At 37.7% G+C, this 15,283-nt stretch overlaps 2 protein-coding genes across 3 annotated transcripts in view; both read left to right on the top strand.

Annotated features, from left to right (window-relative positions):
* Positions 1-5,410, top strand: part of nfat5b (nuclear factor of activated T cells 5b) — a 49,961-nt gene extending 44,551 nt beyond the window's left edge. The window contains exon 14 of the mRNA XM_032514938.1: positions 981-5,410. Coding sequence (XP_032370829.1) covers positions 981-1,219 — 239 coding nt within the window. The 3' untranslated portion in view covers positions 1,220-5,410. The remainder of the gene's footprint in view (positions 1-980) is intronic.
* Positions 5,411-6,037: 627 nt separating this feature from the next.
* kars1 (lysyl-tRNA synthetase 1) lies at positions 6,038-14,619 on the top strand. Of its 2 annotated transcripts, XM_032522812.1 has the most exons (15): positions 6,084-6,309; positions 7,090-7,257; positions 7,627-7,771; positions 7,858-8,023; positions 8,124-8,217; positions 8,544-8,730; positions 9,582-9,707; positions 9,949-10,068; positions 10,223-10,385; positions 11,391-11,564; positions 11,743-11,828; positions 11,935-12,020; positions 12,109-12,235; positions 12,357-12,500; positions 13,943-14,619. In XM_032522812.1, exons 2-15 carry the CDS (start codon positions 7,118-7,120, stop codon positions 14,015-14,017), a joined length of 1,833 nt encoding a protein of 610 aa, XP_032378703.1. In that variant the 5' UTR covers positions 6,084-6,309; positions 7,090-7,117; the 3' UTR covers positions 14,018-14,619. The 2 variants fall into 2 exon arrangements, with proteins under 2 accessions (XP_032378793.1, XP_032378703.1); XM_032522902.1 differs by lacking the exon at positions 7,090-7,257 and having other exon boundaries at positions 6,038-6,309.
* The last annotated feature ends 664 nt before the right edge of the window (positions 14,620-15,283 follow it).

Genomic DNA, 15,283 nt, shown 5'->3' with positions numbered 1-15,283 from the left:
AAAAGGAAATCCCCTTTTAATTCCCCAAAAAACATTAATTTACCAATGTCATAATTGATTTAGATATTTATTTATTCTTGCTATAAAATCATTACAATTATCATCAGAAGGTTCATTGACTTTTTGAAGCTTTCAGCCACATCTTGTGGCCTTCCTCAGTGAAAGGAGTTGCTCAGTTGCTCATCATGGAAAAAATATATAAGTTCTTTTATTTAGTCCATTTAATCTGATCCATATAAATAAGTGTATTAGTTTGTAATTCATTGCTAGATATTTGTAATTGTAACTTAATTGCTTGATAAGTCAATGGCCACAAATTCACTGTAATATTATTGATTATTGTCTTTGAGTGGACCCATATAGTGATATCTTACAACACTATCCACTGTTAAAACTGATAACCACGTAAACGTTTTAAACAAGCGGTTTAAAACATAAAATATAAAGATCATGTTTTGCATACATAAGACATACTGCTAGTTGAAAATAAATACTTATTATCGTGTTTAGTTTAGCCATAGTCTTTAAATTCACCTACAGTAGTCTAAGGCGTATTGTTGTTCTATATAATTTCAATACACTTGAAATTATTGTACTCATATTTTATCCAACTGAACTACAGTTGAACATGAAAGTATGTGTGCATATGAAAAGTGAAAAATATCGAAAATATATCGAAAAATATAAAAGCAAAATTACAATTGAGGATGGACATTTATTTAAAGAGGTGGTCACCTGTCATACAATAAACAGCAAATGAATAGATTGTTGAATTAGAACTGGACTCTTGTGTATATAAGTGCATGTCAATACTATCTGTTTTTGTACCATGTTGTGTGAGACACTATATTAAGGATCTTGTTTTAATAAATGTTTGTAAAACAAATTGAATTTTTATTAAATATTTTAATGAATATTTGACTCGCATTACAAACTTATAAGTCTGAGGTTTTTAAACTCCTTCTGTTCCTTCCTTGCAGAATGTGGCCAGCTGATGAACACTCCTGGAAACACGTTGTCAGATCAGATTATTGCCATCAGCCAATCTGGTCAGAATCAAAGAGAGAGTGACGCACACATCCAGTCCCTGCTCAGCCAGTCCCTGTCTCAGTCTCGACCTGTGCAGAACAGCATGAGTGCCTCTCAAAATATGGAGAAAATTGATGACCTGCTGGTCAGTCTGCAGGACTCAGGCAGCAACTTAACCCGTTCATACTAACCTTTATGCAGGTTCACGGATTGTTTTTTATTTTGATATGTGGAATAATTGTAAAATATAGACAAAAAAGTCTAAATATTGTCTGTTAATAAGCCCATGCAGTAAAAGATTTGTAAATTGGTCTTGCATCATGAGGTTTGAGACAAGTCTCTTCCTTTTAATGAATATTCTCCAGAGTGGCCTGGATGATATCTTTTATCTCATTTTAAGGACAAAATGACAAATTAATGTCCAGACAGGAATTTGGTTTGGAACTTCTTGGCTGGGTGGGCTGGCTGAGAAAGAGAATGTCTCCTATTAACTTTATGACTGACTGACTCCTCATTGTAACAAAGGTGCAAAATGAGAGGGCTCCAGGCAATAACAGACAACTTGTCATTACTGTTCTTTGAGAAAAGCAGCATTTGGTGCTTTCCTTCAACTTTTCCTCTAAAAAAACAGTAACTTAGCGGTCTTGTTATTCATTAACTTGTGAAGTTGTGTGTGTATCTGTAGATAGTCAGTGATTTTATCTGCAGATTCTTTCGGTTCTCGTGGTGTTTTCTGAAGTGTTCTCCAGAGTGTTTAGTGGCTTCCATGAATCGTGTTCCCTTTAATTTTCTTTTGTATTTCTGTTGCGTGGAAGGTGGAGTGTGCGGTGTAACAGGAAGGTTTAGAAAAACTGCGGTATGTATGGTTGAATACATCCAAGAATTGGAATGTAGCCGCTGTTGACATGGTTTGAAATTTTTTTCTGTGCCGAAAGTGTATTAAAAGAAAGTTAGCTGGTTAGAGATGAGGCAGAGAGGTAGAAGAAAAGTAGGAAAGTGTTCGACACTAATCTGACATGTAGTCACAAACAAGCGTCTTTATTCTGTATGTGTTGATTATATCAATACATAATATATCAATATACTCAAGCTGTCTCTGGTAGCCCACATGGCATATATTTTTATTAATAATATGACGTAGAAGGAAACCGTGCTCAGTAGGTGTTTTACGAATGTAATGTAATTGGTAACGTGGCATTTTGTGGCCTGGCTAAATTAGATCTAGTCTTGTCTAGACCTGTTTGGTGCAGTAATACCTGTAAACGAATATTTTAGCTGTTGGTGGGACAGTGCAGTGAAGATGTTCAATTTCAGCTGTGAAACATCTTTCAGGACAAGATACTTTAACATCTCCACCACAGTGTACAGATAGCACTTTATGATATCAGTAAGCAAACATGTTCCGGCTAACATTTAGTCTGTATTCATCAAAACCAAACTATGTGAGTTTGGTACTTTTTATAACTGATTCTCCTTTTTAATTCATTAAAGGGGTGAATCTTTTAAGAAAGTGTGGCGGTAGAAAAATAACAAATATTGGCGGACGCTTTTACATATAAATTCAGCACATTATGATGCTGTTCTTTTTGACCACTTTACTCATCAAGGGTACAGTACAGTCCCACAAGAGGTGGTGGGTTGTTGTGTAGGGCCGCCTCTTTCTCATTGTTTACAGTGAAGAAGATACATTTTGTATTAACATGCTGTTACACCTATCAACTTTTCATTCCCAAAGCTAATACATTATTTATTCCTGAAAACCAGCTAAGAAATCCGGAGAAATTAGGAAATGAGTTAGTTAGTAAGTTAGATCGAGACGAGACGATTGAGTCGTTTTTATTCAGTTAATATCATTTCAGTTAACATATACCTTTATTCAAACACATCTACAGTAGAGGGAGTAGAATGTAATGTTATTATTATTATGTGTTTTAGTGTCATTTTAATGGCATCATTCTGCGTCAGGCACGCATGAACTGGAATAGTACTCTTAAACAAGCTAGAAAAAAGCCTTTTTTTGTTTTTACCAGTTTTAGTAATGTTATTGATTTAGTGAATGTTGAGGAGAAGCAACTGTTTGCTGGCTCAACTATACACAACAGTATACATCTCATCCAGCAGTTGGCTAGTGGCCTCAGGACCAAAGTTTGACTTAAATCTTGCTTTGCATAAATCCTGATGACAGGCCAGTTTCATGGCTCATAAACTTTTATTTCCTTTTTATAAAAATTTCATTATAACGATGTCCTGCTGCCACACTTTCTCTTGTTTGTTGTGATTTTTTCTTCTGGCAAAAACTGTGTTTGTGTCATGTTTAGTTTTACTAAGTGTGTGCATGAACAATGGGCTGGTCTCTGATGATGACAGAATTATCTCCGTTTTATGCCTCAGTCCTCGTCTTGTTTTGTTTGTTAGAAACACATAAACACCTTTACATTTTATACACTTTTAAGTCAGAAAGAGCTATTGTTTTATGATGGAGATAATGTTGACTTGGCTAATGTGAGTCATTACGGCGTGTCAGTTTGAGTGGTTGTGAGTGCTTTTTAAAGGGACCCTACTCCTGAAGGAAACCTGACTTTGGAGAAAAGAGCTATCTGTGATTGGCCTTCTTCAAATTGTGAAATAGAAGAACTAAAATTTCCAGTGTTGAGTATTTATGATTTTATTTGTTTTTGTTTATTTTAACTTTAGATCTTTTGTTACATATATATACAGTATATATATATATATTTTTTTTTTAATCTGTGTAGTACATATGCTTCTCTTCGGAGAAGCATATGTACTTTAATTTATTTGTGTGTTGTTTATTATCTAAATAGTTTCCCGTAATCAGCTATGTTTAGATATATTCTAACCAAATTGAGGACAGCAATGTGATCTGGCGCCCCCCACACCTGCTGATACTAGCACCTTGTGATGCTGGTGGTGATGCCTTTGAGACAGTAAAGTGATTTGTACACTACGAATATTATGCACATTGCTGTGCACAGTTATTGTTTTGTTATAATATAGGCCTTCATGTACATATCATGTGGTTGTTCAAGGCTAATAATTGAATTGCTGGCCCTTTATTCCTTTTTTACCAAATAGTTGAACATTCAAACAGTTAAAACAATTATTAAAATTAGAAATCCTTCAAAGCAGGGCCAACAAATGTCAGTGTTTTTACTATGAATATATACAGTAGAACTGAATGTGATTATACAGTATGGCTGTAAATGTCTCTTGTGGATCCAAAATGCTCTTTTATACACATACTAGGGAGGTAATTACTTTTTTGAAATTACAGTTTCCTCATTTGTGTGTTTCCAATGTAACTGGAGATCAGAAATATGTAAAAGTGTGACTCATTATAGAGTCTCTACTAACTGTACATGGAAAAGAGGGAGCTTGTTGATAAAAGTTCTCACATTTCCTACAGACTCATACTTTCTCTGTTTCTTGCAATAGAACAATTGGGTTTCTTTTAATAGTATAATAGCCATTTATTTAATATCAACAAATTAAATCTGCTGTCACAGGTGTTATTTTTGTTTCTAAAATGTCACTTTAGACACTAATAAAAAATATACATGTGCCTCAAGGAGATGTTGTAGTAGCGACCAGATGGATGTTTTACCATTGTTGGCTGTTTGATACCCCTGGTTCTGCCAGTAATGATTAGTCTTCATTAACTAGAATGTTTTAAGCCAAACAACTTTAAATGTACTTTAAATGCTCAACAACAGTGACCAGATAAATGTGGTTGTGTTGTGCAATTTCTGTCATGCATCCAACTAGTTTGTACTGAAGTATCCATTGCATTTATGTTATACAACGTAGATGCAGACACATTTTCCCTGAAACTGCTATGCAGCTAATATACTGTAAATGTAGGTCTGTTACTTTTTGAATATATATTTTTCTAAATAGCATAAAGTAGAAACCAAAATAGATGTTCTTTCTATTATTTATGTTGCTTGTTGAAATATTTTCTGATGCTTTGAGTGCCGCCTGAAACCGATTTGTAAATCTTTTAATCAGTAAAAAAATGCAAATTTCTCAATGCAAACTAGAATTGTGTCCTATAATTTAGAGCAATTACAAATCTGCAAAACATACATTTTCATGTAATTTGCAAAATGTCTGGTATTATTATTATTTTCCAAAATCCATTCTCAACATTTCTGTTACTTCTTAAACTGTCACTCTTTTAATAAACAGCATATTTTTAACCCTGGAAATAGGGGAAATGTTTTCATTTTTGTTTCTAACCATGTATTATTACCTTGGGGGGGGACTTTTCTTTATATTTTGCTTTAGTTGGGATTTTTTCATTCTCTTGCAATTACGTTTCTGTAAACTTGCTGCTATCTATATTAAACATATGTACTTTAAATATTAGGCCAGTTTGAGCTTTTTTCATGTTTTTTTATTCTAAGTCACTGCAGAAGAACACTTGGCTGCGGGAGGAGCCATGGCTGGAGCATAGACCGTTAATATAAACACGGTCTATGGGCTGGAGGCATTATGTTTGGGGGTTGTCCGTCCATCCCATTCTTGTGACCACTATTTATCTCGAGACCCCATGGAGGGAATTTCTTCAAATTTGGCACACGGGATAAAATGATGAAGCAATGACATTTTATATCCAAAATGTCAAAGGTCGACTGTGACATCGTATTATCCTGCAAAAACACTTTCCTGGCTATTATACAAAGCCATAACTCAGGAAGAGAAGGGGAGACATTTTGTCGGATACTGAATTTGTGACACTAATCTTGGGTGCCCACCTTAAAAACTCTGGTTATTGTTTAGATTGTCTATGTAGCCGGGTTGAAGATGTGTGTGAAACATCTGTGTTCCGCCAAAAAAAATACACTTAACTTTTATTAAGTTGCTTCCAAATCTATTTGGAATATATTAATATATATGTTCTATATTAACAGTTGGAGGCTGCGCAGTATGTGTATCTGTACTTGAATAATAAAGTTCTTTGAAGACAAAAAAAGTAACACTCAGCCCTCACCGGAAAAGTGCTACTAAATGACTTCACTGGTCTCTGTTGAAAACAACGGCGTCACATTGTCGATTTCTTATACTGTCTATGGGATATACTCATGTTGTGTGAAATATTCTTCTTCTCTATTTTCAGTCTACTGATTTCCGACATTCAACCAAACGCACCATCAAGTTCTCGCGTTTTTGCGGCGCATGCGCGTTGGTTGATCTTTCTGAGAGCAGCATTTACAACATGGCCGACGTTACAGCGGTAGAAGGAGAGAAACTCAGCAAAAAGTGAGCTTAATCTTTTATTCCATCGCATTTTAACCATTATCAACCCTTAACACAGTGTTGTTTTCCTCCAACAATTTGTTGTTTTAGCAGTTATGACCGTTTTAATTTGGCTATGCTATATTATTCAGCGTTGCATTAGGTCTAACGGTGATAGCGAAGTGAGGGCTCCATATGGTGATGCCACAAGCCTACAGATCCCAGGATTCAGTTCGTTTGTCTCTCTTGGTAGTTGTAGTCCTGGGCATGAGCTGAAACCAATCGCAATAGTGCCTTTTACTAATAAATAAAACTACAAGATCCACAATTGTATCAAATAAATTGCCTCTAAATATTGGTCGTGTCCACAAAATCGTGTGGTTTTGTTTCCTTGTGTCAGATATTGGCTTTAACGTATGGTATATTTAATGTAGCGTTTCTCCAGCAGAGTATTTTATTATGCATTTTGGAGGTTAAAATGCGTGTGAACAATTCTTAAATCATGCTACCTGGTTGTTCTTCGACCTTGCTACGTTATATTACTATCTTTGACCATGCAGTCTGAGTCTCTAACAGACCCCTGGCTAACCAAAAGTAAAAGTAAACCATATCTGATTCTCTACGAGTTAACCTTACTAAAGTGTTTTTACCTTATTGACTGGATTGGTGATCTGGCTATGGTCCTGGTGCGGACTAGTAGAGTTATATTATTCTAGTGTATAATTTAGCCTGGTGGGCCAAAGACAGCCTCTACTGCATGCGCTGTAAGCTACACTGTTATTGTACATATGTCTATTTTTTCAGGTCTGTCTGCTGACTGTGGTAGCTCAGCATGCTGTGTCTGGTCAGGGCAGCCAGGCAGCAGCTGTGCCAAGCCTTTGGGGTCAGGGGACAGTGGTTAAAATGTGCACCCCCATGTACAACTGCAGTCCCCGCTCAAATTTACGGGATTCGATGGAGAGGTGACAAAAGGTTGGTGGCTTTTCCATTTCAATGAGAAAAACAACCAACCTTTTGTCATCAGAGAAACGAGGTCCTCTTTCCCTTTCCACATGAGCACATGAGTGTTTGTCTCTATTAGTAGTTGATTATGGCGTGGCCTTGTTTAAAAAAAAAAAAAAAAAAAAAAAAAAAATAGTAAACACCTGGTTAGCATAAACGTGCAATGTGGTTATGTGGGAAATTGTATATTTGTGTGCAGTTGTGACGCTTTGTTAACATCCATGCAACTTCAGTTGTAGTTGCATCATTGACAGCAAACTTCTAAGTCTAAAATATAAATATTAAAAATAAATATCTAACCTTTGGCTCAGCTTTGATTACTCCTTTTTTACTCGTCAGTGAGCTGAAGAGACGAATGAAAGCCGAAAAGAAGGCGGCCGAGAAAGAAGCCAAGGTCAAAGAGCAGGTGGTGCAAAACCAGGAATCCAATGACCAGACGGCACAAAATGCCTGTGGGTTGGACGAGGAGACGCTTGACCCAAATGTGAGAGATTTATGTGATCATATACCCTACTTTTTACACCCTTATTTTTTTGTATAAATACAACAATTTGTTTCTCTCTAATGTAGCAATATTACAAGATCCGCACCCAGGCCATTGAGGACCTGAAGGGCACAGCAGAGGACCCCTACCCTCACAAGTATCATGTAGACTTGTCACTTACAGAGTTCATCGAGAAATACAATAATCTACAACCTGGAGACCAGCTGACTGATGTTGTTCTCAATGTGTCAGGTACCAGGTATATTTTATGATATTAAACATATTTGCCATTTTATATATGCAGTGTAATCATCAGTAGATAACCTGTTAAACTTGATATATAATTTAACAGGCCGTGTCCATGCAAAGAGGGCTTCTGGTGCCAAGCTGATTTTCTACGACCTGCGAGGTGAAGGCGTCAAGTTGCAAGTCATGGCAAACTCAAGGTACAGAATGATAGCATTGGTAAAAAATAAAACTAAATATTTAGAGGCATCATGACTGCAAACGGATGGTGATTAGTACAGAGTTTGTACGGAGTGGCATGGTTTGGTGAAGTTGTTTTACAGGTCATAATTATACTTGATGTGGAGCAGAACAGAGGGCGTGGAGGAAAACTTACTCCTCATCAAGATTATGTGATTATTTCAGTCAGATATCACATTTTTGTGTTGTGAATTGTTATTTGGCATATCATCGCACCTCTAACTATTTGTTTTTCATCATGTGGTTAATTGAGAGTGCAGTGAGTGATTTTCTTTCCCTCTGTCAGGAGCTACAAGTCTGAGGAGGCCTTTGTAGCCATCAACAACAAACTGCGGCGCGGTGATATTATCGGTGTTCGTGGTAACCCGGGGAAGACAAAAAAAGGGGAGCTGAGCATCATACCCATCGAGATGACCCTACTATCACCATGTCTGCACATGTTGCCTCACCTCCACTTTGGCCTCAAAGACAAGGTAATGCCCATCATGATTAGACACTCAGTTAGTGAGAGATGCCCTGCACTTTTGTCCCTTTTTCTCAAAAAGACACAAAATCACAGTTTTGGCAAATACCACATTTTAAAGGGAGAGTGGCCTACACAGAGTCAAAGGATTATTTATTAAGTCTCTCTATTTTCAATGTACATACAACACATATTTAGGGCATTGGCATTTAAGTTTGATTTATCAAACACTGGTGTCATGGCTGTGGTATAGAGGATGAGCATAGACGTTACCATCACTCAGGGACCAAACAACCCAACACATGGCTAAATTAAAAGTGTAGAGCGGCAATATTTGGAGGAACTTAATGTTAAACTCATTGTTTTATGTTTCTTTTCTCCTGTTGGACAAAATGTCGATTGCACAGCACTTCTTAACCATTGCAGCAATTTTTTTTTTTTTTTTAACTGAAAGCACAATGGCAGATGATGAATGTTGGAGTAAGTGTAATGACTTCTATGTGCAGTAACATGACAAGTACAGTATATCAATTTCATTGTATATGCCACCCTGTTTGCATGGCTCACTGGCACTCCTACAATGGAATAGAGCTATAATTGATGTTGGAAGTGTTTCTGCTACGACTAATCAAAGTTTCACTGAGAACATTTGATATGTGCCTGACGGCAAGATTCCAGTTCATCTGGCACAATGTTACCTTGAAGATCTGTGGTCTTTTCAAGAGCAGCGCTGTTAGGACACGTGACAATTTTACCGAATTATGTTCACAGTAGCTTGTGTGGATGGGAAGAAGACAGTGACCAGTCATAACAACCAATGTTGAAGCGTTTTTTCTCTCATCACTGTAATTTCTTTTGCAGGAAACACGATTTCGCCAACGCTACTTGGATCTGATTCTCAATGACTACGTGAGGCAAAAATTCATTACTCGCTCCAAAATCATCACATACCTGCGCAGCTTCCTGGATCAGCTGGGCTTTTTGGAGGTACGAATTGGCGTCTGTAGTGTGATGAGACATAGGGGTTGACGTCACACAACTAATTAATTAAATGTATATCGTAAGTTTGAAGTTTGAGTGGAAAAATTGTGTTTACACAAATTTACTCTTGAATTTATACAAAAAATAGGGATTTTAAAATGCTCTAGTTTGTAAATGTGTTCCGCATTTAAGGAAGTTATTAGTCAGCGTAAGCTGGTTTGCTGAATCATGTTTGTTGTTACTTTAGATTGAGACACCAATGATGAACGTTATTCCTGGTGGAGCAGTGGCCCGTCCATTTGTTACTTACCACAATGAGCTGGATATGAACCTGTACATGAGGATTGCGCCTGAGCTCTACCACAAGGTAATATGCTTTTCAGTCAGCCATCACTTTTAAGAGCTGTGCTTCTTGGTAACCATTCACTACCAGGGGCCTGGCCTGTGGAGATAATTAAAAACATTTTTTTTTTTTTTACATTGGTCAAATATTAATGCTGCACATCATATCTTTACCACAGATGCTTGTGGTTGGTGGAATAGACAGAGTGTATGAGATTGGTCGTCAGTTCAGGAATGAAGGCATTGATCTCACTCACAATCCAGAGTTCACCACCTGTGAATTCTACATGGCATATGCTGATTACCATGACTTGATGGAAATCACAGAGAAACTACTCTCAGGTAGGTGAAAACACATAGTGAACATAGTCAGAAGTAGTTAATAAAAAGCTAGCTGGTTGCCTGGGTTGCTCACCTGGTAGAGCGTGCGCCCATATACAGAGTCTCATTCCTCAACCCATCAGATAAAGATATACCTATTTAGGTGTTTGGTTGACTGGGATGCAGCTGGTCTGCGCTCTTAGTATTATTGTGTAATACTGATTGTGTATCATGTCTAATTATAGATTGGGTTTTGTGTTATACCCCTGTAAAGAACTTAGTGACTAAAGTCTGAAAGCGCTTTATTATTACATTTTACTTGCCTACGTATTTTTGGCACTCTAAGTAGATTCCCTTTGCTACAGGTGTTTTTCAAAATACAGATTTTCAAATGTAGTAAAACAACTGAGCCTACCCTGTAAACTGCCACACCTCAATGAGCCGCCATGCACACTAAAAATGAAACTAAAAAGCATTTGCAGGACCGTCACAATTGCTTACTATCAGTGCAGAGCATGCCATGAGGGGAGCCTCTTTGTCAGGTGGTATTCCTCTCTTTCCTCTCAGCCTTGTTCTCACATTGCAAATAAAAACCACAGTCAGGAAGATTGACAGACTTGAATCCTAATTTCAACCATGTATAAACTAAATAATTTGATAGATAGACCTTGTTATGGAGGCGCACAACCGCTTTGAGTCGTAGTCATTGCTATGGCACCATACTACGAAACAGCGATGCCCGAATCAGCGGGAAATCAGCAGCAAAAAGCCTGCCGAAGCAGCAGTGGACATCGGGAGATGGCTAAACAGGTTATCCATCTCCAGGGCTGTCAACGTTGTGTCTCGGCAAAAACAGTAGAGGGACTGAGCAGCCCCCGCTGCAGCCGCTGGCTAACGTTAATGTTATTTAGCTAATGAAATTAGTTTGCTAATTCCACCCGACACTAGTTACAGATAACGCTAAAATGAGCAGAACAAGTTGTCAGTTCTCTTGGCAGAAACACTATGCTGTCCTCTCTGCTTTAGGAATGGTGAAGCACATCACTGGAGGATACAAGGTGACTTATCACCCTGATGGTCCGGAGGGACAGGCCTGTGAGATTGACTTCACGCCGCCGTTCAGAAGAGTAAGCATGACACACGACCTGGAGAAGATTATGGGAGTGAAGTTCCCGCCTGCTACCAGCTACGACAGTGACGGTGAGAGTCTTTTTGTTTCCATTTAGATAAACGGCATTGCTCATTTTTTTTTCTATATCTCTCTCGTTGTCTCTATCACAAATGTAGTTTATTCATCATGCTATTTCTATATTTCATATATTTCGCAAGCTCATTTCGGAGTTCTCTTTATATTTCCCTTTTACTCATTTGCCTTCAGAGACGCGTGCATTCTTTGACAAGCTTTGTACACAGAAAGGAGTTGAATGTCCTCCACCCCGAACCACTGCCCGCCTCCTTGACAAGGTTCTGTATTGATAAAACTCTCCATCGGATGTACGCTTAATTGCTTTTTTCAATTGTGATATTTTAAGGTCTGTCACTAATGACTCCCCCCCCCCCCCCCCCCCAGTTGGTTGGAGATTTCCTTGAGGTCACCTGTATCAACCCCACATTCATCTGCGATCACCCTCAAATCATGAGTCCCTTAGCAAAATGGTGAGAAAGGACTTATTTCAACCTCAAATTTATCCTTTTAAAAATGGCAATACCTAGGTTTATACTCAAACATCCTCATTTATTACAGGCACAGATCAGAGAAAGGCCTAACGGAGCGTTTCGAGCTCTTTGTGATGAAGAAGGAAATTTGCAATGCTTACACTGAGTTGAATGATCCAATAAGACAGAGACAACTTTTCGCGCAGCAAGCCATGGTGTGTATACAAGCATAACGTTCCTTATTTCATCTATTTTTATTTTGTGTTTATTTTTTACTGTTGCAGTGAAAGTTGGTATATTGGTGCATGTTGATAATTTGAGTGGGATCTTTTTCAGGCCAAAGCTGAGGGGGATGATGAAGCCATGTTTGTCGATGAGACCTTCTGTACAGCTCTGGAATATGGACTGCCACCAACTGCCGGCTGGGGAATGGGCATCGATCGCCTCACCATGTTCCTCACTGACTCCAACAACATCAAGGTAAAGCTGTCGTATGAATCATGAAGCAAGCAGATGCGCCCATTTTTAAGTCCTTGTACCTCAATGACTAATTAGATTGTTTGTCACTGTCTTCCAAAACAATCATTAGGAGGATTAATTTGTTTCCTGTGGACTTTTAACCACTATGCTATGGAGCTGTTTTGCTATGAGTGGTTTGTCTCACAACGACTCGCATGCATGCAAGTGCTAAAGGTTTCACACTTTTATACTGATCCACAGGTAGTTGCAATTCACAACAAAACAATGTAAGAGTAGGCAAGCTAGTAAACATGGATGTTAACAATACAGGATTTAAATACTTTAAAGATCTGTTGCAATGCAGCTTGCAAATGTTTGTTAGACCTCAGGGGTACACCCCATGCTTTTTGGTTAGTAACACTGAATGTAAACATAATTTTTCTTTGCGCTATAAGAAAGCCTTGCTAATCACTGTAAATCCCAGCTCCGGTTAACATAGGGCACTGTGTTAATGTTCAGAGTCAATGTTGGTGCGCATTTGTTCCTTTGATTGTTCAGTAATTAACGCGTGGCATCGGTGTAGATGCATGCATTTTGTACTACAATTGCCAATAAATAACTTGTTGTCCAAGAGTTCAAACTTATCAAACAAAATAATAGCTCCTCTTTAAATCTTACGTTATCATACGCTTAACCGCACCCAAAAAAACCTGTGACCTTGCTGTACGCAACACAAGCTGAACCAATTTGGCCACATTTAAATAAAGTTTCCACCCCCAGCGTCACATGCTGGTTTCCAGTGAAATGGCTCCAAAAGTCAAACTGACCTGGACTTCAACAGGGTCAAAAAGAAATCTGTTCAGTGAGATTAATTGAAAAAAGTAATTTCTCCAGACCTAGATGTTGACTCAAAATTATGATAACCTAAAAATCACTTGATTCTAAACTGGAAAATTGTTTAGTGCTGTCGGTTTTCCCATCATTAGTGCTGTGAACCGAGTACAGTCTTATAGTCTGCATGTTCAAAATTAGAAAACGGAAACATTATATTAGTAAATGATGATAATATTTGTAAGTCCATTTCCAATGTTACATGAAGGAACACAATTGTAAAATGTATCAGTTATTAACTTAGCAGTCATGCTTTCACCTCTCTTTTCCATGTAATTATTGCCTTTTTTGTTTGTCTTACTATAGTCGGATGGCCCTTGAAGGCAACATTAATGGACTGTTATGAGCCTAAAATGATTAACTGTTTAATATTTCCTTTAGGTACAGGCTGTCAAAAAATGAATTACAAACCATAATTTTAAAAAGACATTTTCAAAGTAACAAATTACAGTAAAATAAGATCCCGTAGTATGTGTGACCACATGGTGCCTTCCCCCAGTGCATCTCAAGAGGAGTCGTCTTCTTTTATGTTCATGCTGAAAGAGAAAAACCTCTCTGCTGTTCTTTTACAGGAGGTGTTGCTCTTCCCAGCCATGAAGCCCGACGACAATAAGACATCAGCGCCCACAGAGGGCACCTCCGTCTAATGACATGACCTCTGACCTCTCCTGCTATCAGATCTGTGCAGGAGTCCGTATGGAGTAGGAGCCTTCACCTCTCTTTGGTCATCAGTGGACCCTACAGGTTTAGTGTTTTATTAATGTTAGTCTGTCAAATGTTTGATACTTGCTGGGGAAGGGAAGTCATCTTCTCAGTCATATGGTTGGCTTGTAAACAATGACGAATGCTTCTTTTTTTTCTTTTGTAATTCTTACACTTTTGCCATCATATTTGCTGCGTCCTCCTTGTTTGATGTAAGGAGACATTTGAATCCTTAGTGTCATCTAGACAGTAAATCAATGGTGTTTGATCAGCAAGTCACGTGTGATCTGCTATTCTATGCAAACTTGGATAATATTTTTGAATATACTTTGAGATAAAGGGGTGCTTTATTCTGGCTACCAAATACAGAGTAGATACATCATATAACTCAAGAACCTCTAATATTTTAAGTATATTCATCTGATTTTACCAGGTATGCTTATATTCAGTCTCTGAGACTTTTCAAGCTAGACTCCATACATTACGTACTGCTCTGCCAAGACGTTTAAACATGGGTATGTCTGAATAAAGTGCATATGAATCAACATTGTTTGCTCTCTTGTGATGATTGTGGTCTGTCTTTGACAGAACAAAATTCAATGTATTCTGAGGGCCTAAGAGTTTATAGCATTTTATCAGATTTACAGTGGCTTAGATTTACATAATTCTGATGGTAACATTGATAACCCCTCTTTTTTCCTTTTTCTTTTAAATGAGAAACTAAAGAAACTATTTTCTCTCTTTCGATAACTGCATTTATGAATGAATTGAGAAATGTTACTTTAAGAAGACATCTTTTTGATTTGTTTGATTTGCAAAGCTCACAGGTTTGAGATACTTGATGATCTCTTGGGCTGTGTGGATGCAAGCCATCAAGGTGATGTTCACAACTTTTCATTTCAGCAAGAGGTGGATATGCTTCACCATCTCGTTTTTAGAGGCCTGGTTCCTCTGGTGCTGTGGTGTGTGAAAGTTCTAATTTCAACTTTCAAAAAGTGCATTTAGCCAATTAATAGAAATCATTTTGACAAATTAACTAAATGCAAACAATCCATAATTTTGCCACAAATCTTCCATATAAAGAGCCTTTTTTCCCATGTCTACTGAAGTTTCTCAGCTTGCACTCTAGTAACGTGTGTCCAGCTTTGCATAAAAAATGGTTGTCATTTGCAAGGCTACGTTTACTTTTATACATTAAGTAAATTTCCAAG

The sequence above is a fragment of the Etheostoma spectabile genome, chromosome 1, assembly GCF_008692095.1.
Source record: "Etheostoma spectabile isolate EspeVRDwgs_2016 chromosome 1, UIUC_Espe_1.0, whole genome shotgun sequence".
In the NCBI taxonomy this organism is placed as follows: domain Eukaryota; kingdom Metazoa; phylum Chordata; class Actinopteri; order Perciformes; family Percidae; genus Etheostoma; species Etheostoma spectabile.
The sequence above is the reverse complement of the archived record's forward strand: the minus strand, read 5'-3'. Positions and strand labels throughout refer to the sequence as shown.

Coding starts and splice junctions, on each gene's coding strand:
- kars1 (XM_032522812.1), top strand. CDS start 7,118: ATGCTGTGTCTGGTCAGGGCAGCCAGGCAGCAGCTGTGCCAAGCCTTT. Junction 11,829..11,934: donor CTGCCCGCCTCCTTGACAAG/GTTCTGTATTGA, acceptor CCCCCCCCCCAG/TTGGTTGGAGATTTCCTTGA. Junction 12,236..12,356: donor TTTTCGCGCAGCAAGCCATG/GTGTGTATACAA, acceptor GATCTTTTTCAG/GCCAAAGCTGAGGGGGATGA.